Genomic DNA, 24,825 nt, shown 5'->3' with positions numbered 1-24,825 from the left:
GCAATGGCCGCCAACGCCTCCCCTGAGGGAGGGGGCGCGAGGCCGAAACGGCGCGAGGCGAAAACGGCACGAAGCAGACGGGGCGCGAGCGAGAAGGGGCGCCAGCGCCCACGCCCTCAATCCCCGCCCGCGCGCGCCGCCCCGCCCCGTGCCCTCGCTGCCTGCGCCGCGCCCCCGCGCATGCGCGGACCCGGCCAACCGTTCCGGCGCGCTGCAGTTTGAACTCCTGAGGGGAGCGCGGCTGCCATGGACCGGCGGCTCTCCCGCATCCCCGTGCACTCCCGGCTCCACCGCCCCGAGCCGTCCGCAGGTGAGTGCGGGGCACGGCTGGGCACCCGGGGGTCACGGCTGGCGAGGTTCGGTCGAGGGGTGCAGCGGAGCACCGGCGTTAGGGAGCTCCATCGCTGCGTGGCTACGTGATGGCTGTTCCAAAATCTGATTAGAAGCTTTATTCCACTGTTTGGTCCCTCTTTAGGACTTAGGTTAACGCTCAGCCTGCTGCATGTACCCTGCACCGGCTGAAGGCAGCGAAAGATACTTCATTCACAGTACTTTTCTAAGTCTTTTAATGCTGTTTATAGCACTTAATAGCATTTCATAAGCGGGACGCACCCAGGATTAGTGTTAAAAACATGGGAGCTGGGCTGTATCGGTGGAAACTCCGCGTTGCTCTAATGTAAATGCACTCATGGGTGTTTAATTTGAAAACTACTTAAGGGAGAAAAAGCAACTTCCTAAACCCACTGAGTGAACAAAGTTTTATATACTTAAGCAGTTGGGATTTAAGAGAAATAAACTCTAGATAAAAAAGCTAGTTTTCTATGTTATTTTAGTAGCTATTCACTTGTAGCAAAATTTGGAGGTCTCTTAACAGAATTCCATGTGGGCTGTGCTTGTTTTGCTTCCAATATTGAACAACAACCTTGTGGCACAATGTCTGCTTGATGTTGAGACCTTCTTTATTGTGTACTATCATTTCAAACTCTCATTAGTGCTAGCCTGGTAATTGTATTTTAACACTGCCTACATCTGACCTGTTTGTGGCTTATTCTGGCCCCTTGGTCCTGGGTGAAATTTGAGGTCTATTCTTAGTTACTTCTACTTCTACCTAGAAGTCTCCATTCTAGCCAGATATAACTGCTTTACCTCAAAGGCTTAAGAGACCTTAAAGGAGGCTACTTCTGGTCTGTGGTGTTTTCACAGCTGTCTTTTTCTCACAGAATTGCAAATGAATTTTCCTTCAAAGAGAAAATGTGTCAGCAAAACATCAGAGCCAGAGCTCAGCGTGGTTCCCAGTCTTCACTTTGCCTCAAATGTTCCAGCAGACAGTGTCTTCAAGCCTGCAAACCAAGGGTAAATCAAAGCAAAATACTGATGGATTTATTTGGCAGATGTCCTAAAGATGGCTCATTTTGGACATTTTGTCAAACTAACAGGCTTGGTGATCTGCAAGAACATTGTAGTCTTCTGATAATTGTATTTTATCTCTCTTTTAAGGTTGCCTAAGTCTGAGAAGAAAGTGGAACCAGTTTCAAAGAAGACAGTGGCAAGACGGTATGTGCCTCCCATCTCTGTTAGTTGTCCTAGTGCTGTGGTGTTCTCCTGTGAAGGCTGGTGATGAGCTCTCACCCATGTGCAGCTTTCCTGCAAAGTTTGCTAATTAAATCTGTTGGTTAGAACAAATGCTTAAAAAAGGGGAAAGAGAAATTAGGAGGTGAGCAACACTGGTATTTTTGCCTCTGAGTCTTTGCTCTTTAACTCCACAGCCCTCTCAGCAGATACCAACTAGAAGCAGAGCTGAAAAACAAGAATCAGTTGGTGGAAACACTCAAACAACAACTAGCAAGAGCAGAGGTAAGGATAGAAGAGAAAAATAAATAAATTGTTGAGTAATTTCTGTATTCTCATCCATACAGGGTCATGTTAAGGATTGTCTTGCTTGTTTTCTTGTCTTCATCAGAATGTCTTTGTATTCTTCTGCAAGTTGTTTTCCCATCTGCTCAGCTCTGGGGAGGCCAAACTGGGAATATTTTGTCTGGTTCTGGGCTCCTGGTAAAAAAGAGATATGGATGTACTGGACAGAGTCCAAGAAAGGGCCCCAGAGATGGTTAAGGGACTGAAAGAAAGGCTGAGAGAGCTGGGACTGTTCAAGGACTTCTGTTTCAAACAAACCTGATTTTGTGGAATCAGGTTTAGAGTCAGAATTGGCATTTTGTTATTCCCTGGCTCTCAGAGATATCTCTAGGACATGCTTAGTACCACTTCCGTCATGTACAGGAGGCCCACCTGGTAACGTAGAGCTGTAAAATCTCACTTTATTTTCCAGTTCTCAATCTGTGGGATGGTCATTCCTCTTATCTCATAGCTTGATTTTCTTAAGAGCTTCTGAAACTTCCTATGAAATGTTCCCAGAGCTTCTGACACTATCAGACACATCACCCTAATCCATATACTTATTGATCCTCTTGGAGAATTGCATTAAACTTGGGAGGCTGATCAGCTTATCCAATTGCCTGGTAATATCTGGATTGTGTAGGGAATAATGCCATGGCTTAAAGACCTAAGACACCCTTTTCTTTACAATATTTATATGCTCCTCAGTGTGTGCATTGTTTATATAAATGAGAGGGAGCACAAGAAAAGATAGAGTTGCCTAAAAGGAATTCGTCCATGATCAGATTTTTCTAGTAATTGCTCTGGTGTGTGGATGTAATAAATTTATTAATCCTGTCAAGAAGCAGGAGCAAGGACCTGCAACAGCCTAATTTGCTGTGCTGGTAGAGACAGAAGGCAATGTCTGATTCTTGGTGCCAAGTGCAGTATCGTGAAGTTAGTGTCAGTATTACTGAGGAGAAGAAAATCTCCTTGGGAACTTGCCTCACTTACAACCTGTGTTAACCAGGGCACTCTCAAGTTAAGGGAGCTAAAGAAGGAGAACAAGAGGCTGGTCCATGAAGTTGAGAAGCTCAAGAAAATTCAGGAGACTTGCATGACGATTTTAGAAAGCAGAAACATCAATCCTGGTAAGGAGTTTGCACTTTGCTTACATTCTGGTACTCATTCTCCAGAATGTTGTTTTTTTTTCCTTCTGTTGTGACTATTCATAAGAAATTTGGACCGTGCTTCCCTTTTTAGGGAACACTGCTGGAATTCCAATATTTGGGGGTTTGGGGGAGTTTTTTGTGGCTTAAGAGAAAGAACTGCTTCCTGTAGTAAGCCCTGGCCTGGATAAACTAACTTAATATTTCATACTGTAGAAAGTCACTTTGAAAAGCTGTTTGTTCTTAGAGTTATGTGTCTATTTGAGGTTCATTAATGCACCTCCTGAATTCCTTACAGGTAGCAACATAGAGGAGGAGAAAGAGACACGTGCTTGCCGGGAAAAGACAACAGTAAGAAAAGCTTGAAATGGGCTTTGAGGGGTCTGTGTGCCCCTACCCTTCTCTCCTGATGCAGGAACAGCTGAGACTCACATTTATTTGCATCATATTAAAAGTCATTTTCCTTTTGACTCTTCAGATGCTAACTAACAAGGTCACAGAAGAATTGATGCTATTTTGTCACAGAGTTGCAAAGGAGAAGGAGATGCTTGAGGTAAGACTGACTCAACCAGGCAGTAAGCACCAGGCCCTCATATTTTGCTCCTCTTCCACATGAGCCAGATGAAAACCTGCAGTATTCCTCTTTTAATATAAACACACTTGTTAAGGAAGCTGTTACTCCCCTTTTAAATAGAGGAATCCACCAGCCTGGTTGTTATTCTGGAAGTCAGAGCATTTGAATTAAACTGCTGCAGAGCAGTGACCCTGGGTAATCTCTGGGGGAGCTGAGAAGTATGCAAGCACAAGTGGCTTCAATAATTATCGATATACAGACCGAAATAGTCATTAAATTACAGTTCTACAATTCTTGATAAGAAGCCCTAGAGCTAAAATATAATTGTTATAGGAGACTTCCTAAATTTTGGCCATAGATAAATTTATGTTTTCCTCAAGCAATCAAGGTAAAAGAAATCCCAGACTTAGTTTAGGAGGAAGAACTCAGATGCTTTAGGACTTGGCTTTTCTGTTCCTTACTCTGGTGTTAGTAAAACGTGGTGTGCACTGACTTCTCCACAGACAGCCATGGCCAAGTGGAAATCAGCACAAGAGGAGAACCAACATGCCCTGGAGAAGCACTCCTACTTCCAAGCTCAAATTAAGGAATGGAAAGCCATACTTGAAGCGCTGGGAAAGCTCCTGGCAATGTGAAGTACGAGGATGGACTGGGATTTTTGCTGTTTCACCCCTAGTTCAGCGGTCCCTATTTGTCAAGCCTGGTTCCTGCGTTTGGTGATCAAAACGCCAGGCTGGTGGCTGCTCCCCGGCGGGGTAGGGACGGACGGGGGGCTGAGGCAGCAGCGATGGCCGCTCAGCCTTGTGTCGGGCGTTCGCCGCTCTGCTCCGGTGTCGGGTGTTCGTGGGTTTAGTTCATTAAAGGTGCTCCAAGGACGTGGGCTCTGCCGCGGCCGCGCCGGGGGGCGGGCGCAGGGGCGGGGCGGGGCGCTCCGGGGTCGGGCCGCGCCTGCGCGCGGGGCAGCGGCGGGGACCGGCCATGGCGGCGGCGGTGCTGGGGCGTGCGGCGGCCGGGGCGCGGCGGTGGCGGGCGCTGGCGGTGCCGCGGCGCGGCGGCGCGGGGCTGGCGGTGGACGACACGGTGAACGGGCTGAGCGCCGAGCAGCGCCAGGTACGGGCGGGCCGCGCCGAGCGCGGGGGAGTGGCGGGGCGGGCGGGCGCCGATTGGCCGCGGCCGGGGCGGGCCGCCCAATCCCTGCGCGCGCGGCGGGGGCGCGGCGCCCCCGGACACGCGGCCCGCGGGAGTGACCGCCCGGCCCGGCCCGCGGCTCGCCACGGAACGCCGCCCTGCGTAAGGGAACGGCCCCGGCCTCCTCCTGGGGCCTGTTGGATAGGCGACAGTCGTCAGAAACGTGATCGTCAAAGGAACACTTCGGTGGGGTCGCGGCACATCCTCCCAAAAGAAGTGTTGCAGCTCTCCCAGCTTGTTCTCCTGCCCAATGGGGCGCTTAAAGATTTAGGATAATTCTTGGAACTTATTGCAGGATACGGCTTTCCTGCAAAGGGACCCGCAGGGGCAGCACATCTCTGTTCTGGTGACCAGTGACAGGAATCTAGGGAAGGGCAAGAGCTGGATCGGGAGATTTAGGCCGGGTATTGGGAGAAGGCTCTTCCTCCAGAGAGTGGTCAGGCACTGAAACAGCTCCCCAGGGAATCATCACAGCGCTAAAGCTACCAGAGCTCAAGGAGCATTTGGACAGTGCTCTCAGGCACTGGGTGAGATTGTTGGGGTTTCCTGTGCAGGGCTGGGAGTTGCACTTTTTACCAAAAAGCTCTGAAAATGCTGGGAAAAATAAGACTCTTACACTGTCTTTAGTGTTGGTGAGTAAGGCATTACTTTATTCTTGACCAAGAGGTGTCTGTGTGGCTGACAAAGTTCTGACCTCCACGCCAACCCAAAACACAAAACTTTTTCACTTACACATATTTAGCAAACAAAAGTTTATTGGTTCTAAGTTGCATCATTCTCTTTATTAATTAGTGTTCTGTCCTCTATTAATTATTGATTTCTCACTCTTCATGCTAATCTGGCCCACTTTCTTCAGTGCTTTTATCATTTTTTCTCAAATTGGGAGTTGCCAGCTTTCTAGGCTTCAGTTTCATCTGTGTCTTCTGGTTATTCCAACCTATCTTTGAAGGTCCCTAAATTTAAGATCCCAATTAATTTAAGATCCCAGGTGTCCAATCTTCAACTCCCTCAGGCTTTGTTTATTGGATTAGTTGTAGCAAACTTAAGGTTTCAGTGATTGAATGATCAAAGTATCAATAAATGTCTGTGAAAAAGGAACTTAACTAATGCTGACTACAAGTGGACATGCTTACAGTTTATAAAAACAGCTAATGAAAAATTAGTCAGGAAAGCTACATCATTTCCAACAGGCTGATGATCCGTGTAGGTTCCTTCCAGCTCAGAACGTTCTCTGATCATTAGCTTTGCTATGTTTTTCTGTGTGCAACAGCAGCCAAGTGCTGACTATTCCAATGTATTCCCTTCTGCCCCAGGGCTTGGAGTGAAGGGCAGTGTCTTCCCAGGGCTGTTCCACACAGGCTCCTGCCAGTGAAACACTGGAGCTACAGCCTCACTTTCCAGACAATTCTGATGGTGTAGCATATGGATGTGCAAAATAAACTTCCTTGTTCTTCTTTGTTGCTACAGAATTATCCCTTACCATGACTGTGTTCATGTTTATGGCCTTATCAGCTCAAACTGACATTTCTTTGTACTATTATATTCAGCAGATGTAAAAGAAGATGTAAAATATTCATCTTGTCTGATGGAAAAGCTAAAAAGAAAAAAAAAATCAGAAATAATCTTCAGTAATATTAGTGAAATTATGAATTAAAGCAATATAACTGTTATAAACTGGTTTAGGGCGTCAGGGCTGCCTGTCTGACTTCATCCTCAATCTCTAATTGATTAAGACTTTTTTTATTATGGTTTTAAGCTTGTCTTAATTTATTTTAAGCTCTTTGCTCAAGTGTAATGCAGTCAGCTTTGTTGCAGTGGAAAGATATCTAATGTCTTGTGGGGTTCTTTTTAGGTTTATAAATCTAGCAATAGGGAGAAAGCTCGTTTGCTAGTACTGGAATCCAGGGTCTGTGTGGCTGTGGAAATTTAACATATCTTCTCAGTTGTAAAAAAGAAGATGCTTACATTTTGGTGGTCAGAGAAAGGCAGAGGAGGGTGGGCATATTCTGGTTTGTTGTTCCTGCCCCTTATACAGGTTCTGGTTTAACAACTCAGGGTTTCAGTCTCTGAAACTGTTGCTTCATCAGAATTAATGTGTGAGATTAAAGAAAAAAAAATTTAAAAAATTGTTCAATTCTACCATAAAATCAAGACCAAATTTTTTAATCTTCCTGTTAAAAACATGTAAGATACTGTATATATTTTGTTAGTATGCTTATAGACTTCTGTAGCATACATGTAAGTGGTCAGAGTATAAAATTTAGAAAATATCTTGAGTTTTTAACACTTGGATCAATGAACATTCCTGGCTCTATCAAATTTCCCTGCTGTAGAAGGTAATAAGGTAGATAATGTAGTTCTAGTTTGACCCACAAACATGTTTTAATTAGTATCCCTGCTTATTGCAGGCATCTGCCCACCATGAAATTATGCTGTAAGCAGCTATGGGATGGGGTTAGCACATTATAAACTCAGTTCATCAGCTTGCAAAGTTCCCTGCCCAAAAATATGCCTGAAACCCCAGTGCAGGCAGGAGTTCAGGAACGTTCTCTCGTGTCAGGGTACAATTAAGGTTAAATGCTGAGAGGGACTAAAATACATGAGGTCCTTTCTAAAGAACTGAAGAAATGACCCTCTGATGTGGTATTTCAGCCAGTAACCTGAACCATGGATTTCCTTATGGTCTTGTGCTTCTGGGCTTGGGATGCTGGAGTGGCCTGGTGAGAGAATGTTGGCAGAACCAGGTGAAGAAGATGACAATATATTGCTGAGGTGTAATGGATGTGTTTTTCCTCTCCTCTTTTCCCAGCTTAGACAGACCATGACAAAGTTCTGCCAAGAGCATTTGGCTCCAAAGGCCCAACAGATTGACCAGGAAAATGATTTCAAAGGCATGCGGGCAAGTATTTCATGTGTGGTTCTGAAAGCCTCTCTGGGCTTTGATCTCTGCTTTAGTCCGGGCAATCCCAAGTTACTCCACAGGAACATGTGCATTAACTTTTCAAACTTAAAAGCCACAGAGAAAAGCCTTTTTTTGATTTCCTGTTTTAGCATTTGTTACCAACTTTCAGCAACCTGGGGCAGAACCCAGAGATAATATTCATAATGAAGATTGATAATGGTCTCATTTGGATTCTTATCATGGGATTCCTGCCTGTCTGTTCTGGCTCCTTCCCCAAATGTGCTTTGTATACTCCTGGCTCAGTCCCTTTCTTGGACATGAATTTCCTCTTCAGATTTGCTGTGAAAATATTGCGTACAAATGCTGAAACCTGCCTTTCTAATAAACCCAACAAATCCTGTGCCACAGGGTGCTTTGATTGATGGAAATTAGAGATCTGACTATTGGTTTTTATAAGCTCCACAAGACTCAAAAAGCTCTAAACATCTGCCAGCATTTCCTAGAGCTCTGATGTTGACATTTCCAGGGATGTATGTGCAGCTTTGAAGTGAAGTGTATAAATTTAGCCTGGCATTCCAGATGTCATCCATTGCTATTGTATGATACTTTTTGAAGTCTCTGATAATTATTGCCGGACACCAAGGCCACGTGAGTAGCACTCACCTATGTGTCCACCACATAGCAGAGGAAAGGAGCAGCAGAGAGATGGCCCCACCAGGACACGTGTGGGCCTCCCTGGTGACAACATCCTTTGCTACTGCATTTTGTCATGGCTGTAGCATTCCCATTTTTTTTAATCTCCCCCAAGGATGATTACTTGGCTTTAGTTGCCAGCTCCTGTTTTACCAGAAGAGTTTTAAAGTTTCTTATTTCCAGGGTTTTGGTAATGGATAGTTTATATTGTTACACAAAAATTTTCATTGGAGTGGGCAAAGAGTCAAATCTTAGGAGGTGTCCTTCCAGAATTAAATTTAGGCATATGAATTTTCACTGAATTCCACAAACTCCTCCCATGTGTAGCGTAACTAGTCCTTAAATCTGAGTGGTTTCTCAGTTCCAAGGATGGAGCTGCACTGGGGGATGTGTCCAGTGAACTACCTGGGGAAACTTGTTATGCTGATGCCTAGACTGCCAGTTTGGGCTGATTGCTTTTTCTGTATTTATAGGACTTTTGGAAGAAACTTGGAGAACTGGGAGTTCTGGGAATCACAGCCCCTGGTACGTTTCTTTCGATCTTTTGCTTTCTGATGGGTGATACTTCAAATAAATGAGAGACCACTTAAACTCTCACTTTCCAGTTCCCAACAGCCTTCCTTGTCTGTGATGTAGCATCCATTTTGTCCTATCTTTGTGTTTAAAAAAAACTCTTTCTCAACTGTTTTTCTTCTTCTCTGACTTTGGATCCTTTTTCATTGTTAGACAAAATGCCTTTCACAATTTAAAAGCACTATTCAGGAATGGTCTCTCCAGATGTAACATATGTAGCTTAAACGTATTTGTGCCTTTCTAATATGACACAAGTTTTGAAGAATAAGAGCTAGAGGTAAAAGTATCCCAGAACAAATATCCATCTGTAATGGGAGAAGTTAAAGGGTCTAAAATAATGCCCTGAGAAGCTGGGATAACTAATAGGGAGTGACCACAGCCAACCAGTCGGAAAAAAATCAGGGGAAATCTTATTCAGCCTTGTGCAGGTTAGTGAAAAGTGTTGTGATGAGTGTTATAGATGAGTGTGATCGTGCTGAATGCACCAAGGCAGGGTAATGAGGAGAAGCCCTTAGTGGAGAAAAGCGTCTGATGGGGCCTTTCTTTCCCCATGGAAAAGTCTGTTTTCTGGATGTGGCTGTGCAAAGGCTCTGCAGAATCCAGCTGAATAGCAATGTGTCGGAATAATGCCTCTGCCTCGCTTTCAGTGCTGAAAGACTCTGCATTTCTGCTTTCTCTCTCTCCTCTTCCCCATTTACTGCTGCTCCTGTTTTTCCTCACTCTTACCTTTTTTCTTCTTTGATGTTGTGCCTGAGGCTTACAGCAGTTTCCCACACTATAAATAAGCCATCCCCTCATGAGTCCTGTCCTTCTTGATTTCCTCAAAGGTTTACCTCTCAAATCCTCCTATGCTCAGGATTTTTCACTTTATTTTGGATTGTGGAGTTGCGTGTTTCTTTATTGATGTGGGTTTTGTTGGAGGAGAGTGGGATTTAGGAGTAAAGATCGTGTGGAATCTTAGGAGGGTGTACACAATTAAATGGCATGTTTGAGTGCTTTTTGTTTTCTTCCTAAAACTAAGATAACTGTGGTGTTTGTAACTTTCCATTTGTTTTATAAAGTGCAAAGTGAAGAAATGTAAATATGTCGTTTCCATGGAATGATAATACAGGCATATCATATACAAAGAGTAGCTTTGAAAGCACAGCATTATCTGAAATCACACCATGGTTAGTGTTATATGAGGAGATGTCTGGCAGGATCATTTTCCTGTTCCTCTTGCAGTGCAAAGCAATCCTAGATTTGTGCTGCTCACAGTTACCTCACCTTTCTTGAGGTAAGCATCAAACCCAACCATTATATAGGAATTCATTAAAAACTCCCTTGTTTTGGCATACATGAAAAATTGCTAAGCCCATCTTTTGTGATACTGACAGCAAACCGCTAAACTTGGGTAGGGGGTAGGGAGAGATTTTAAAGGATAAAGGCCCTTGCAGATAAAAGCAGGAGTCAAAATGAGAGACATGGGAGGAAAGGCTGTGTGTGATGCTAGCGGCTGTGGTGTTAATTTGAGGAATTTGGGACAGCAACCCCTTGGAGCTGTGCTTTTTAGTCACTCTGGGCACAGACAAAGATTTGCTCTTACCTTGTTGCTTTTGCTTGCAGCTTCCACATTGATGACGAGTAAGTTCTCCCAGCTTATCTCCCCAGCTGCTTCTTGGCATTCATGTCCTGTTGTAGTGCTTTTCTTAGCAGTACAACCACTTGCTTCCTACCTGCAGAACAAAGCTTTTAGTTGGGAGGTGACTGTATTTGTGTATACAAATGTGTTTAGAGGTACATGTGTATATATTGATGTAGGCTGTTGCCTCCTCAAGGCCTTCTCTTTTTACCTGCCATCTCTCTCCTTGTTCTACTGTGTGATTTTAATCTTTACTATTAATTTTAGGCTCAACTCCATGTGCCTAGCTGGGGTCTCAGTGCTGCTCTGTCTCACTTCTTCCTCTCTTGAAAACTACATGCTTATCACTGATGAATTACATTTATGGATCATTCTCGTTCTCAGTTGGCCAGTCATCAAAATTCTGGTGTCCTGCACATTTGTAGGCTTAGAAAAGTTCTTAGTGTCACATTTTTGAGCAGCTTGACAATTCCTCACTTGTTTAGGGGCAAACATACATGGATTTTACAAACCTTGCCTGTGTTCCTTCGTTCTCACCTTAAGGAGGTTGCAACTTGGTGATTTAATCTTTGTGATAATACTAAGGTTGGTAAGAAGGACTCATTATTACTCAGTGTCAGTAGCATCTTCAAGATGTATCCTTGTGCACATTCTGCATATAAACTATGATGCACGGGTCAATTATGGATTATGCTGAAGACAAAATATCCCTGTGACTTTAAGATGGGAAAAATGAAATTCAGAAAGGATGGAGAAAGCCAGAAGTGCCCAGCTCAGGGATGGCAACAGTCAAACCCAGAAGCATTCTCAGTGTCTTGGATTTCATTGGAGACTGAGCCCAGCCCTGGGATCTTGTGCACGTGGTGGGTAACATGAGCTTTTTCCTCTCTTCCCAGCGGAATATGGTGGATCTGCGCTGGGATTCCTGGACCACGTGCTGGTGATGGAGGAGATCTCCCGAGCGTCAGCGTCCGTGGGGCTCAGTTACGGGGCCCACTCCAACCTGTGCATCAATCAGCTCGTGCGCAACGGCAACGAGGCCCAGAAGCACAAGTACCTGCCCAAGGTATGTGGCTGGAGGAGGGGCAACCCTGGAAAGCATTTGGGTCCTGGCTGCAAGGATGACATCTTAAGCACCAGCAGATTTCAGTGACCAAACCTTAGGAAATACTGAACATGCCAAACTTGCCCTTCTCTGGCTTGTCAGTTTTTATCCTATTAATCCATATTGACCTCATCCCGTGCCCGTCTCCTTGTCTGCAGGCAGCACAGCCCAGCTCTCTGGAGCTGTGTTACTAAGGGAGGCTTTGAGGTGACACTGGAGAATATTCTTTCAAATTCCCAAATCACTTTGAGATCTCCGAATGAAAGTCACTGCTTTTCTATTTTATATTCTCCATTTCTCACTGCCCAAATGCTTGTTTTGGCAGTTAATTAACTACATGTGAAACTTCATCATCACTTGGGGCATTGATGTTGCAACTCAGAAGTGCATTAATTAGATTTCTGTTTTTAAATGCATATAAAAATAATGAGCACATTGAATCCCAGCTACTGAGATTATCAGTGAAATTATCAGCACAAGAAACTTGATTTAAACAACGTGCAAAGTACAGTGTCACTTCCTCAAAGCACTGTGCAGCCTGCCAATGGGTAACCCCAACTGTCCTCCTTCTTCAGGTGTATTTTCATGCTTCATTCTCTGCCTTTCAATGAGATGCGAAGTCATTTCAGCTCTGACTTGTTTAGGCTCCTGACAGAGCACTTTAAATGTGCTTAACTAGATTTGAGCACTTCATGGGGACTTCTGTAGCAATGCAATGATGGATTGAATTGGTTGAATGTATCTTAAGCATTGAGTTGTCTTTTTAGAAAAAAGTAGAGATCAAAAGGAGGAGAATATGGATAAAAGAACACAGGGAGGGAAAAAAAAGGCAAGGAGAAATGGGCAGGATGAAATAACAGTGAAGCAGAAGCAACAGCTCTGCCAGAGCCTGGTGTGAGCAGGCACAGGAGGAGGGTCCATCTGCTGTTGTGGGGCGAGTGTGGGGGAACTGGGCCGTAAGAGCATTGCAGAGAACTTTCCCATCACTTTTCACCCCCACATTGGCCTTTTCTGTTCACCAGCTCCCGTTTGTGTAAAAGGGCAGCAGAAAGCCCAGGCAGGAGCTGGGGACAGGCATATGGCTGCCTGCATGGTTCCTTGGCACCTTCCTCATATGTTGTGCAAGCAGGGCTGTGCTTGTGTAGCTGAGACAGAGCTGAGTCACCCTTCTCATCCCTCTGGGATTTGGTTCTGTTCCGTCGTGCAGTGCAGGGGAGCTCCTTGCTCGGGCTATGCCGGGAACAGCAGCTCTTGTTTGAGTTCCTGCAGAGAACAGCGACTGTGGAGGTTCAGTGCGGGAAAACAGGCCAGGGGGCTAAAGAGAGAACACAAACCATGCTCCTGGTCTTCATCTTTTGCTAATATTTATCCTTTCTTCCAGCTAATCAGTGGGGAGCACATTGGAGCCTTAGCCATGAGCGAGCCAAATGCTGGCTCTGATGTTGTGTCCATGAAGCTGAAAGCAGACAAGAAAGGTAAAGCCTGTCCTGTGCTGCCCAGGGAGTTGCTGGGGGCCACATCCCTGGAGGTGTTCAAAGAACATTTGGCCATGGCACTCAGTGCTCTGGTCTGGTTCACAAGGTGGTGATAGGCCAAAGGCTGGACTCGATCTTGGAAGTCTTTTCCAACCTAAGTGAATCTGGGAAGCCTGTTAGGGAATAAATGGAGTGGGAAATACCAGTGTTGCTGTCATGAGCTAACAGATCTCATCTCTTGGCTTCCAGGAGACTTCTTTGTTTTGAATGGGAACAAATTCTGGATCACCAATGGGCCAGATGCAGATGTTCTCATAGTCTATGCTAAAACTGACATGAATGCTGTTCCGGCCTCCCAAGGCATAACTGCCTTCATCGTGGAGAAGGTAGGTTTGGTCATTCCCACACGGTTTTAAAGCAGAATCCTTCATCTTAACTGCCTCATTTGGAAGTCAGCTGGTTTTCCTTCCATAGCTGCCACCCTCTTCCTCAAAGACAAACTACTTTCTGCCTTTCAGGCAGGAAAGAAACCTTTAATAAAACAATATCTGAGATCAGTAAACCTTCTGATGGACCTAATTTCATTATTAGAACAGTTCAGTAACTGGCAGAGTTTCCAACCCTTGCTGTAGGAGAGCCTGTGTTGGCAGCTGTCCAAATAACTTACTTATTTGCTGTTTATGTGCATTAGAAAATGGGTGCACAGGGTTCATATGTCTGTGTTTCTCTGTCCATTTGCTTTCTCTGCACTTGCACTGAGACCTGGTCTTGTTCTTAACTCACTTTATCTCCCTCCTAGCACCCTACACATGTTCCTGTGGTCAGGGGAATTTCACAGATCTCTCATGATATCTTTTGCAGTCTGTTGGAACTGAGATGTGAAATATATTTTTACTGCCTTGACTTTGCAGGGAATGCCAGGTTTCAGGACAGCCCAGAAGCTGGATAAGCTGGGAATGAGAGGGTCTAATACCTGTGAATTGATCTTTGAAGACTGCAAGGTCCCTGGTGAGTTGGGTTCAAATCATGGTGGTTTCCTGTGTTCTTGATCTGATAAATTGGATCACTAATTATACGCATGTTCAGCCTGTGACCTGGAGGGCTTTGCAGATGCTTATCTCCTCTCTGGCAGCCTCTGAGGGAGCTGATGGTACTGGAAAAATGCAATCTGCTGGATTGCAGGGAGGGAGCACATCGTTTGTCAGGTCACTGCTCTTTCACCCTCATGGACCTAGTTCTTAACCACAGCTTCTGCAAAGCCTTGTTGAAGCTTCCCAAGAAACTTGTTTCCATTAGAGCTCCTTTCTTGTATGGAGGTGAGCTACTTTGCTCTAGAGGTTTTTTCACTGGAGACTTTCCAACGGGCTTTTGTAACTCAGTTCTGAGTTCTTCAAGGGCCTGGAAATGGACATCCTTTCGCCTGTTAGTTAGCACAACAGAGGCCTCTGTAATAGCAGTATTTGTTATTCCAGTGGCAATTTTTGTTGATAGAAAAATTCCAACCATTCTAGAGCAAATGGAGAAGATATCTTATCATAAAAATCCTGATTGCACATTTGCAGAGCAAGGAGCTCTCCTGCTCCCCATATACACCTTCAAAAGCTAAAGTGGAAGAGTTTCAGCTGAAACCTAACATTTCTAACTGTGTTGGATCTCTCCACCCTGAAATCATCAAGGCCAGTGCCCCGGTGCTCTGATCATGTCCCAGGAGTCATCCACAGGGAACAGTATGTTCTTGTGGAAAGAGGATGATGACATGGAGAACCACATCCATCACTGCAGGGTTGGAAGTTAATGCACTTGGCACTCTGGCTTTGATCTTTGGCTTTGGAAGCTGAAACAGTTTTTTCCAGGAAATTTTTCAGGCTATTCAGTAATTTTTCATAGAATCCCAGGCTGGTTTGGGCTGGAAGGAACATTAAGCTCATCCAGTCCCACTCCCTACCATGGGCAGGGACACCTGCCACTGGCCCAGGTTGCTCCTCTCCCCAGTGAACACAGGCCCTCAGTGAGCAGCTTGTCTAAGTTTTACACATAAATAAATCACTTTTCCATTGCTCTTTGCAGCTGAAAATATCTTGGGGACACTGAGCAAAGGAGTCTATGTTCTGATGAGTGGATTGGACCTGGAGAGGCTCGTGCTGTCTGGGGGCCCCCTGGGGTAAGGGATTGTCATCTTTTGTAGGTTGTAAGGCCAGAAGGGTCCTTGGTGTTCACCGAGCCTGGAGGGGATCCCTTAGGGCCTGCAGCTCTTGATAGGATGGATCCTGGATGGAGAACTGGGTTACTGGGGCAGCAGAAGAGAAGAGGCTGGGTCAGATGTGGGAAGGAAGCAAGGTGTAAGGAGATCCTATGGCTGCTGGGTGTCCCATTCAAAACCAGCACAGAACTCCAGCACCAGCACAGCTGCTCAACTGGACTCTCTGAAGGTCCTCAGGACCCTCTCAGCAGCCACTGCTCACTCAAATGTGCTCTGAGCTCTCATCCTTGAGCTCTCAGCTCCTCATGCAGTGGTTTTCCAGTTTGAAAGCATCTCTGTGGAGCCCCACATGAGGGGCAAGGGATGAGAGTAGCAATGCCATAAAGAATGTTGGCAAGTCTGCCTGCCAATGTCCACTAACCCTCCAGAGTAGGCTTTGGAAATTATCGGTCTTGAAGGAAAAAAAAATTTATAGAGGTTTAAATCTGCTTCAGTCCTCAGTTGCTGGCTTGTGTATTCCTGCATTATTACTCAGGGAATAACCAGCACATTTGTATTATCAATTCCTTAGAATCTAACACACTATCCAGAGACTCCCAAACTGGTTTGTTCTTCATTTATTCAATCCTTAAGCTCCCCAGTAATTATTGGCACCCCACAGTCCTTTTGTCCTCTGAGTGGTCTCTCTGGGCTAATCCTCTTGTGGAAAGATCAACTTCCACAAAGCATGAGGAGGATTTTTTTCCCCCTCCTTGTTCTTACTTGTGCTTTTTTTTTTTTATGGTATTGGCTGGTATTCCTTGAGTTGAGGGCCTCTGGAAGTAAGAAGAGCACAAACTGTCCTGTCCTGGCTTTGGTTATGAGAAAGCTCTTCAAATCTCAGTCCCCTGAATTAAAAGGTCACACCTTCCCACAGGATGTCTCAAATGAGCACTGGGGAGAAATATGGGACCTTTGGATTTTATTCTTGGCCTTGTTTGAGTGGAGCTGTCAGAAGACAGAGGGTATCACTTCAGCTATGAGAACCTTTTTGCCTTGGGTTACGTTTCCAAAGTTAAATCATTGTTAATTAATAGTTCCACTGTTTCTCTTTTCCCTCTTCTCTTCTTAGGCTCATGCAAGCTGTTCTTGACCATGCAATTCCATACCTGCATGTCAGAGAAGCATTTGGACAGAAAATTGGTCACTTCCAGGTGAGGCAGAAAAGGAATTGGGACTTGTTGTCTTCTTTTCTCTTTAAAACTGAGAAGACTGAGAGCTTTGTTGTGGTGGGGGCTTTGCATGGAGAAGGTGACCTGCTGTTTATGCTGGGGCTGCATGATGTGGTAATGAGCAGCCTGGGCTAGTGGAAGGTTCCTGCTCATGGCAAAGAGATGGAATTGGATGGAACTTTAAGGTCCCTTCCAACTCAAGGAATCCTGGGATTCTATGATGTGGTAAGAAGGTGGAAAGACCTCTAAGCCTGCTCCCCTGAGATTGCTGTTGGTAGGTATGGGACTGTAGCTGATATCTAGGGGTCTGTGGCTTAACAGAACCTCCACTCCCTCACATCTCCTGCGTCCATGTCTCCTCCCATGTCCAGTTCCTCTGAGGTATTTTGGAGAACGCGTGGTTCCCCTAACTCTTGTTAATTAATGTTCCTTGTCTATGGGCTGTGCAGCTCATGCAGGGCAAGATGGCAGATATGTACACGCGGCTCATGGCCTGCCGGCAGTACGTCTACAATGTGGCCAAAGCCTGTGACCAGGGCCACTACAACGCCAAGGTGAGCTCAACTCCTCCCTGGGCTATGTGTCCTGGGCAATTCATCCAGCCCCAGAGCCTCAGCTGGTGGGCCCCTCTGTACAACAAGTCCCCACAACCTGAAGAGTGTTTTTTTCACACCCAAAGTACCTTTTTTCACTCACAAATTAGAAGCAAACCTCCTTTTACAAGGCAAGAGATGTAGCAGCAGCAGTAGGTGTTTATTGGAAGCCCAGACAGATGTCCTGGTTGTTGTAAGGGCTGTAGCAGTTGTTAAGAGGTGTTGTCACCTCCGCCTGTCACCATGCCTCTGGTGGAGGAGGATGTTGAGTGTTTAACAGTGGGAGCACTGTTAAACACTCTGCATCCCAAAGCAAATCATGCTGGCCTCCTGGGGGATTGATGGGCCTTTGTGACACAGCCATCTTCTCTGGTGCACTTTTTATTTTTTTCCTTCTTCTGTCTTCATGTGGCCTTTACAGACCTGCCGTGAGTGTTCTGTAGTAACAGAGACACTGCTAGAGCTCTCTGTCCCTGTGCTTTGTGATCAAGTAGTTCAGGGTTCTTAGCAGGTGTCTGTAGAGTAATGGCAGCATGAGGGCAGCACTGGGACTAGAGATGGACAGGTGACACCTTTCCTGACTGTCCCTTTGTGACTGTCCCATAGGACTGCGCCGGAGTGATCCTGTACTCAGCAGAGTGTGCAACGCAGGTGGCCCTAGATGGGATCCAGTGCCTGGGTGAGTCACTGATGGCTGGACAGAGCCAAGCACAGTGCAAAAGCGTTTCCCTCTGCTGTACCGCCCTCAGCCCTGAAATCAGGGACAAGGAGTGACTTGTGGCTTTTTTTGTGTGGCAGGTGGGAACGGTTACATCAATGACTACCCCATGGGGCGCTTCCTGCGTGACGCCAAGCTCTACGAGATCGGGGCAGGCACCAGCGAGGTGCGCAGGCTCATCATCGGCAGGGCCTTCAACGCTACCTTCAAGTAGCACTGCCAGTGCAGAGGCAGCACCGCAACCACCATGAGGCCTTGACCGTGAGGCTGGAGCGCACAACTCGGCTTCTTCCTGCCTGCCATTCCAGCTTTGTCACCTGTGGAGTCCCTTCTGTCTGCTCTGGGAACAGATGCTGCTGGACTGGGCTTGGACAAAATGAATCAGAGGGTACATGGAAGAAGAAATGTTTTTCCTCTTTTGTGATCATCCTGATTCATGGTGTTCATGAGTTGTTGATTCTCAGTTTTGCAAGGCAGACGTTCATCCCCCCACCAGGCAGGCTGGCAAGGGGTGTGCAGTCACTGCACACAGAAGGTCAACCCAAACCCACCAAAATGGACAATGAGGGAACAACTTTGTTCTTACCAAAAAGCCCTGAGTGCCATTAAACAGTTGGAATTTAGCATGTTGTTACCATTGGAAGGTGAAACTTCCTTCTGTGACCTTCCAATGGGATTAATACGTTTGATTTTGGGAACTTGACACCAACCACATTGTGGGGTTGCTATCATGAACGCATAAAGTCATCTGTGCACAAGCAGCGTTTTAGGTGCTAATTCCTAAAACCTACTTAAATCCCATGTGTGTTGCGTTGCAGAATTCCTTTCCTATTTGTAGCTTTCCTACTCTGGCTGCTTCTGGAGTTATTTGGGTGCAGGCCCAAGTCCTTGCTGTGCTGACTGACTGCTCCCACCAGGTCATTCTCTCAAGAGTCGTCACCATCCATCACTCTCGGGACAAGTTAACACCTCAGAGCTGTGTTGTGACATCTGTGAATGAAGCAGGCAGAAAAAGCTGTTTTCTTTGGGGTTTGGTTCTCTCTGGAAGTTGTTGTTTTGGCCAAGCCTGTCCTCACACTCCAACTCTGGGCAGCTGAGCAATGTGTTTGTGAATGATCTCAGTGCATCTTGTATCCAGCAAATCGGGGCTTATCCAGCTTTTTAAAGGAAATTGCCCAGCATCCTGCCAGCCTTTAAGTGTGAATCACAAATGGAAATGGGCTGCTGGAAATGTGATTGAACAGTTAATTAAACCATTGCCATGTAGGCAGCTCCCAGCAGTTTTAACAAAACTAACCTTCAAGTGTGTGTATTTTTTTGGTTATAGTTGACTCCTGTCTATACCAGGTGACAGTAGACTAGAATTTTAAAATGCCACAGATTGAAGACAGTTCCCTTTTCTGGATTGCCAGGTAGGTCACCAAGAGTTTATAAAAGCCACAAAGAGTCAGAAAGAGCTTCTGAAGTCCTGGTGGTAGCACCTTCCTCCAAAGCTTCATACTTATTCAGCCTCAGTGGGTGACTGTCGCTCAGAAAGTATCCCAGGGTTTAATTTTCATCCTAAATCTCTGGATAGAGGGTGGACAGAGGTGCTTTGTCAGGAATATTTTGTTGAGCTGCGTCTGAAAATGCTGTGGAAGTGAATCTTGAAGTGCACTTCATACAGGAAATACTCAGTGCATTTCTGTCCACAGATGTAAGAATTTAGTTATGTGACCAGACATTTGTCTTTTGTCACAAAATTATTCCTGGATCACTGTTAAGTTCCATTCCTGACAGAGGAACTTTTCAGGGGAGTGTCAGAGCCTTGATGGGATGGTGTGAGTTTCACGTTGTTAAAATAAAAGGTTTTCTAAGGCAGAAAGAACCCAGAGATTTTTAAACCTGTCCTTCAGCATTGGAGAGGTCTGGTTTTAATACACACAATAAATAATGCCTTCACTTTCTAGGCTGATCAGCACCTTGGAGTTGAAGGTAAAATGAATCAATATCTAACAGATCTTGGGACAGGGGCAGGGACAGATTCATAAATCCTCAGCAGGGTTGTGTTATTCAAATCTCACTCCCTTCCACAGCAGCTGCCTCAGAAAAGGGATGGAAGAGCTTTTTTTGGGGAAAAGAGGGTTAATCTTTATATTATACTAATAAAATAAGGTTTTGCAGTGGCCTGTGCTCTTGGGGGGCCCCAGCAGAGGGGCTCTGCTACCCACCAAAGCACATCCAGGCTGGCAGCAGCAACAGCTATGGTGTTGCTTTCCCTGCTTATCCTTCTGTCTTCCCAACCACAGCTTTTCCCCATAATTCTCATTTAAAAGAAATACATTTACAGAGATCATGCGGGCTGTGCTTTAGCTCCTCTGGAAAGCAGCAGAGCTAACAGGGAATACACAGGGGGCTGTGCTGCTGGATATCATCCGAATGGTTTCTGCTGTGGATATGTGATGGAAATTGTCCTGGCCTGACAGCCTTTGGCTGGTGGCAGGGCTGGATGTGCTGCATCTTCCCTGGTTTTAAAGATCCTTGCCCTGTTTGCAGCTGGCTGGCTACTGAGCAGAGAAGGCATGGAGAGCAGTGGGGGGAATTATTCATGAAGATACGCAGTGGGTTGACCCTGGCTGGGTGCCAGGCACCCACCAAAGCTTATCACTGCCCTCCACAGCTGGACAGGGAGAGAAAATATAACAAAGGTTCATGGGTTGAGATAAGGATTGGGTGAGATCCCTCACCCAAAACTGTCAGGCAAAACTGACTCGAATTAGAGATGTTAATTAAATTTATTACTAAGAAAATCAGAGCATGATAATGAGAGGTAAAAAAAACCTCAGAAACATCTTCCCTCCTTCCCTTCTCTAACTCCTCCCTCCCACAGCAGCGCAGGGAGAGGAAATGGTGGTTACAGTCATTTCATCACAAGTTGTTTCTGCTACCGCTCAGGGAGAGGAGTCCTTCCGATGCTCCAGCTTGGGGTTCCTCCCACGGGAGACAGCTCTCCATGAACTTCTCCAATGTGAGTCCATCCCATGGGCAGCGGCTCTCCATGTACTGCTGCATTGTGGGTCATTCTTCCCCAGAAGAATGGGGTCAGTCCTTCAGACTCAGCCTGCTCCAAGGTGGATCCCCCATGGCTTCACAAGTCCTACCAGGAAACCTGCTCCAGCATGGACTCCTCTCTCCATGGGTCTGCAGATCCCTGAACAGGCATGGCTTTCCTACGGGATTACAGCCTCCTCTCGGGCATCTCCCTGCTCCAGTGTGGGGTCCTCCACAGGCTGCAGGTGGATCTCTACACACCCATGGCGCTCCATGGGCTGCAGGGTGACAACCTGCTGCACCATGCTCTGTACCACAAGCTGTAGGGGAATCTCAGCTTGCACCTGGAGCACCTCCTGCCCCTCCTTCTGCACCACACCTTGCTGTCTGCAGGGCAGTTCCTCTCACATAGTCTCACCCTACTCCTCTCTAGACCCAATTCTATCTGCCTAGTAAGTTTCTTTTTCTTCTTCTTAAATATGTCATCCCAGAGGTGTCACCACCATTCCTGATTGGCTCCGCCTTGGCCAGCAACACGTCCATCTTGGAGCTGCCTGGAATGGGCTCTGTTGGATGCAGGGAAACCTCCTGGCAGCTTGTCACAGAAGCCACCCCTGTAACCCTATGGCTACCAAAACCTGGCCATGCCAACCCAGTACAAGGTAACAGAGAGTTTATTTCAGCAGTGTGGGATTTGGAATGAGGTTCAGTTAGTGACAGGAAGAGAGGGCATAGCCTCAAGCTGCGCTGGGGAAGTTCAGGTGGGATATAAAGAAGAATTTGTTTACAGAGAGAGTGGTCAGGTGGTGAAAGGGACTGTCCAGGTAGGTGGTGGAGTGTCCAAGGAGAGACTGGATGTGGTACTCAGTGCTCTGGGCTGGGTGACAAGGTGGGGATTTGGCACAGGTTGGACTCTGTGATCAGCTTGTGGTAGAAAAGCTGGGTTCACACTGAGCTGGGGCACTGCTAGTGTTTGATCCAGAAACTCAAGGGAAAAGTGGAAGATACAGTGGGGAAGATGGGCTTGGACATCTCCAGTATTCTGCCTCATGCTTCCCAGGGCAGAAGGGACCACATCTCCTTCCAGTTTTGGACAGAGCTTGAATTTAAACAGAGGCTGCACTTGGAGGGCTGCCCACAGTGTGAGCGACCTGTTTGCTTTATGCACACACAAAGGACATGGTGTTAAAATCTGTTTGTGAGGTAAAACTGCTGCAGAAGGTCTGTGGGGCCAGCTGGGCTTACGGCCCCTTTGCCCTGGGAGCCATGGGCCCGTCGGGGCTGAGCTGTGGTTAAAGCAAATCTTGCCTTGTCAAGCGAGGTCAAACCACACCAAGAGGTACAGGATGTGGGAGAGGAACTCGTGTTTGCACAGCACCTCAGGCAAGGCAGTGGCTCTCCCCAGTCCTCCTCAGGGACTTGGCTGCAGTGGTTTACCTCCCAAAAAAGATGTCCTGCGTCCCGCTGGGCCTGCCACATGGGATTCCCAGCCTACTGCATTGCTGTGGGACCACTGTCTCCCTCTCAGCAGCTCCCTGGAGAGCCCCTCTGTCCCCTGCTCTGTCCCACTGCCTGTCCCTCCTGCTTTCAGGGCAGTGGGGAGTGTGTGTGCTTGTGCATATGCGTGACAGAGGATGTGGTTTCTTGCCTGTGGAGCTGGTCCATGGGTGGAAGGGAGGCTTTGGTAACCTGTGGGAAGGATGGTGTTTTCCTCCCGTGCTGGGCTTTGAGCAATTTCAGTACAGGGTGACGCATAACAAAAGTGCCATCGCGTCCTGATTTCACTGTACAGAGGTGTGCTGAAGCCAAGCCCTACGGTGATGCTCCGTCCCTGTTCACGAGCCTCCCTCCTGCAGCCCAGCACGATGTGTTATTCAAAATCCCTGTGTGTTTAGACTCCGGCTGGCCTCAGCCTCCCCGAGCAACACTCGCTGCGGTTCAACGCCGCTGCCGGAGCAGGGACCTGCTGCTGTGTCACCTCCGTGTTGCTCCCGTGGGTGATGAGTCGGTTTCTTTCCCAGGCTGGAGTGAGAGCCCACGGAGCCACATGTATCCGCTGTCACGGATGCAGGCAGAGAGGACGCGATCCCTGTCCTGGCCGCTCTGTCCCTGCGTCCTTCCCGGCAGCTGCCCGCTCCTCCCGCACAGCTGTGCCGACCAGCTCCCTTCGCAGCGAGGCACCCGCTCCTCCCAGCCAGCACCGCAGGAAGATTAGAAAGAGATTTCTTTTCAATCTATACAAGAATTCACAACTGTGAAGGGGAGACAAAAACATTCTTGAGCCGAGGGCACAATATTGTGCAAGGGAGGCCCGGGGGGGGCTGCGGGATTACTGTAGCGCAGCCCAGGGTCGCCCCGCTTGCACCTGCTGTTTGCTGAAAGGCTGATGCTGAGCAACAAGCAGCTGATGCTGAGGCCCAGTTGTCAGCCTGAATGGGGGAAAAAAGGCTGGAGCAGCGTGCTCGCCAAAGGGAAATGGCAGGCGGCCCAGTGCCAGCGGGAGGAGGGAACCGCCAGTGGGGGGACGGCAGCCGGCTCCCCCTTGGCACGTGGAGCTCCGGGCAGACCCGGAGGTGTGGGTCTGCCTCAGGATCTGTCATTCCAAAGGAATCCAGGAGAAAGGGGATGATCCTGAACCTCTGAAGAGGCTGAGAAGGTTGAGAGCATGAGCTCTCCCCAAACCACCTTGCTGGCTCCAGAGCTGATCTGCCACAATGGGCAGGAGACAGACCCACCAAACCTGGAACTGAAGTAGCGCTGCTGCAGAGCACCCTGCCCTTGGCCACTACTGTTCCCCAGGAAGGAGGAAAGGTACTTTTCAGGAAGAATTTCTTCATGGATAGGGTCGTCCAGCATTGTAATGGGCTGCCCATGGAAGTGGCGGAGTCATCCTCCCTGTAGGTGTTCAAAGAACAATTGGACCTGGCACTCAGTGCTCTGGTTTGGTTGACAAGGTGGAGATTGGTCACCGGTTGAACTGGATGATCTTTGACATCTTTACCAATCTAAATAATTCTGGGATTCTCTGATCCTGATGGGGCAGGGCAGAGAGAGTACAGGGAGTTTCTGAAGGATGTCTCAGTGGGCTGAGGGGCTCAGCCCAAGCACAGCCCCCTCCTGTGTGCGGCTGTCTGGTGGCAGAGCTGGGACTGGCCAGAGGAGGATTTTCCAGCCCTCTGCTGCAGCTGCCTCCCAGAAGAGAGGGCAGGAGTGAGCGTATTTTCCTGCAGCTGTTGGCAAGATGAAAATAATCCACGTGCCCTTGGTGTCTGCAGGATGAAGGGGGCTGTATTGGATCAATGTTCGTCCTGTGAGGCAACCTGTGCCAGGGGCATTAGGAAACAGCCTGTGTCCTCTCTGTGCCTTGTTGCAGAGCTTGGAGCTTCTCCGAAGGGACAGCAAGCCCAGTGTTGGTCTGAAGGAACAGAAAGAGTGGTAGCTGCCTGCTCAGTGCAATGCAGAGAAGAAAAGCAAATGGTTATTTTTGCAGCCCAGCAGAGTTCCTGTGTTCCTCTGTTCCAGAGTTCCTGTGATTTAGCTTCTGGGTACTCCTGCTGGTATGAGGAGAGGGAGTTGCAGAGAGGGGATTCCATGGCCACATCCCTGCCTTGCAGACACACTCAGGAAATCCCCAGGGATGATTTTTTTTGCTTGGGCATAGCTGAGGCTTCCAGCATGGGAAACCTCCATGCAGCTCCCCTAGGCCCCACTTCCCAAAGGAGCTGGCGTCACGTCAGTGCTGAACATGCTTACCCAGGGCTGGTGTTCCCAAGAGCCAGCATTTCCAACACGGCTCTGTGGAGCTCCCTTGTGGGACCATGATGGTGCGTGGAACTGGAGGCTGGTAAGGTCTTTCCTGGATCTTTATGGGGAACATGTCCTGCTCTGGGGGCAACCCTGG

The 24,825-nt window shown here is 47.3% G+C and overlaps 2 protein-coding genes across 2 annotated transcripts; both read left to right on the top strand.

The window, feature by feature from the left end:
* Positions 1-246: 246 nt before the first annotated feature.
* On the top strand, positions 247-4,250 carry KNSTRN (kinetochore localized astrin (SPAG5) binding protein; the record flags this gene model as incomplete). Its single annotated transcript, XM_084207241.1, has 8 exons — positions 247-310; positions 1,221-1,353; positions 1,498-1,554; positions 1,767-1,854; positions 2,903-3,023; positions 3,340-3,392; positions 3,520-3,594; positions 4,119-4,250. The coding sequence occupies 8 exons, from the start codon at positions 247-249 to the stop codon at positions 4,248-4,250; spliced, it is 723 nt and encodes a 240-aa protein (XP_084063367.1).
* A 324-nt stretch (positions 4,251-4,574) lies between these two features.
* Positions 4,575-19,839, top strand: IVD (isovaleryl-CoA dehydrogenase). The gene is made up of 12 exons (XM_084207269.1): positions 4,575-4,725; positions 7,613-7,702; positions 8,872-8,923; positions 11,489-11,658; positions 13,079-13,172; positions 13,422-13,558; positions 14,084-14,180; positions 15,240-15,333; positions 16,484-16,565; positions 17,033-17,137; positions 17,783-17,855; positions 17,975-19,839. The coding sequence occupies exons 1-12, from the start codon at positions 4,594-4,596 to the stop codon at positions 18,106-18,108; spliced, it is 1,260 nt and encodes a 419-aa protein (XP_084063395.1). The 5' UTR covers positions 4,575-4,593; the 3' UTR covers positions 18,109-19,839.
* The last annotated feature ends 4,986 nt before the right edge of the window (positions 19,840-24,825 follow it).

The sequence above is a fragment of the Fringilla coelebs genome (assembly GCF_963513975.1).
Source record: "Fringilla coelebs genome assembly, chromosome: 6".
Lineage (NCBI taxonomy): Eukaryota > Metazoa > Chordata > Aves > Passeriformes > Fringillidae > Fringilla > Fringilla coelebs.
Note: the sequence above shows the minus strand (reverse complement) of the source record. Positions and strands in the feature narration are given on the sequence as shown.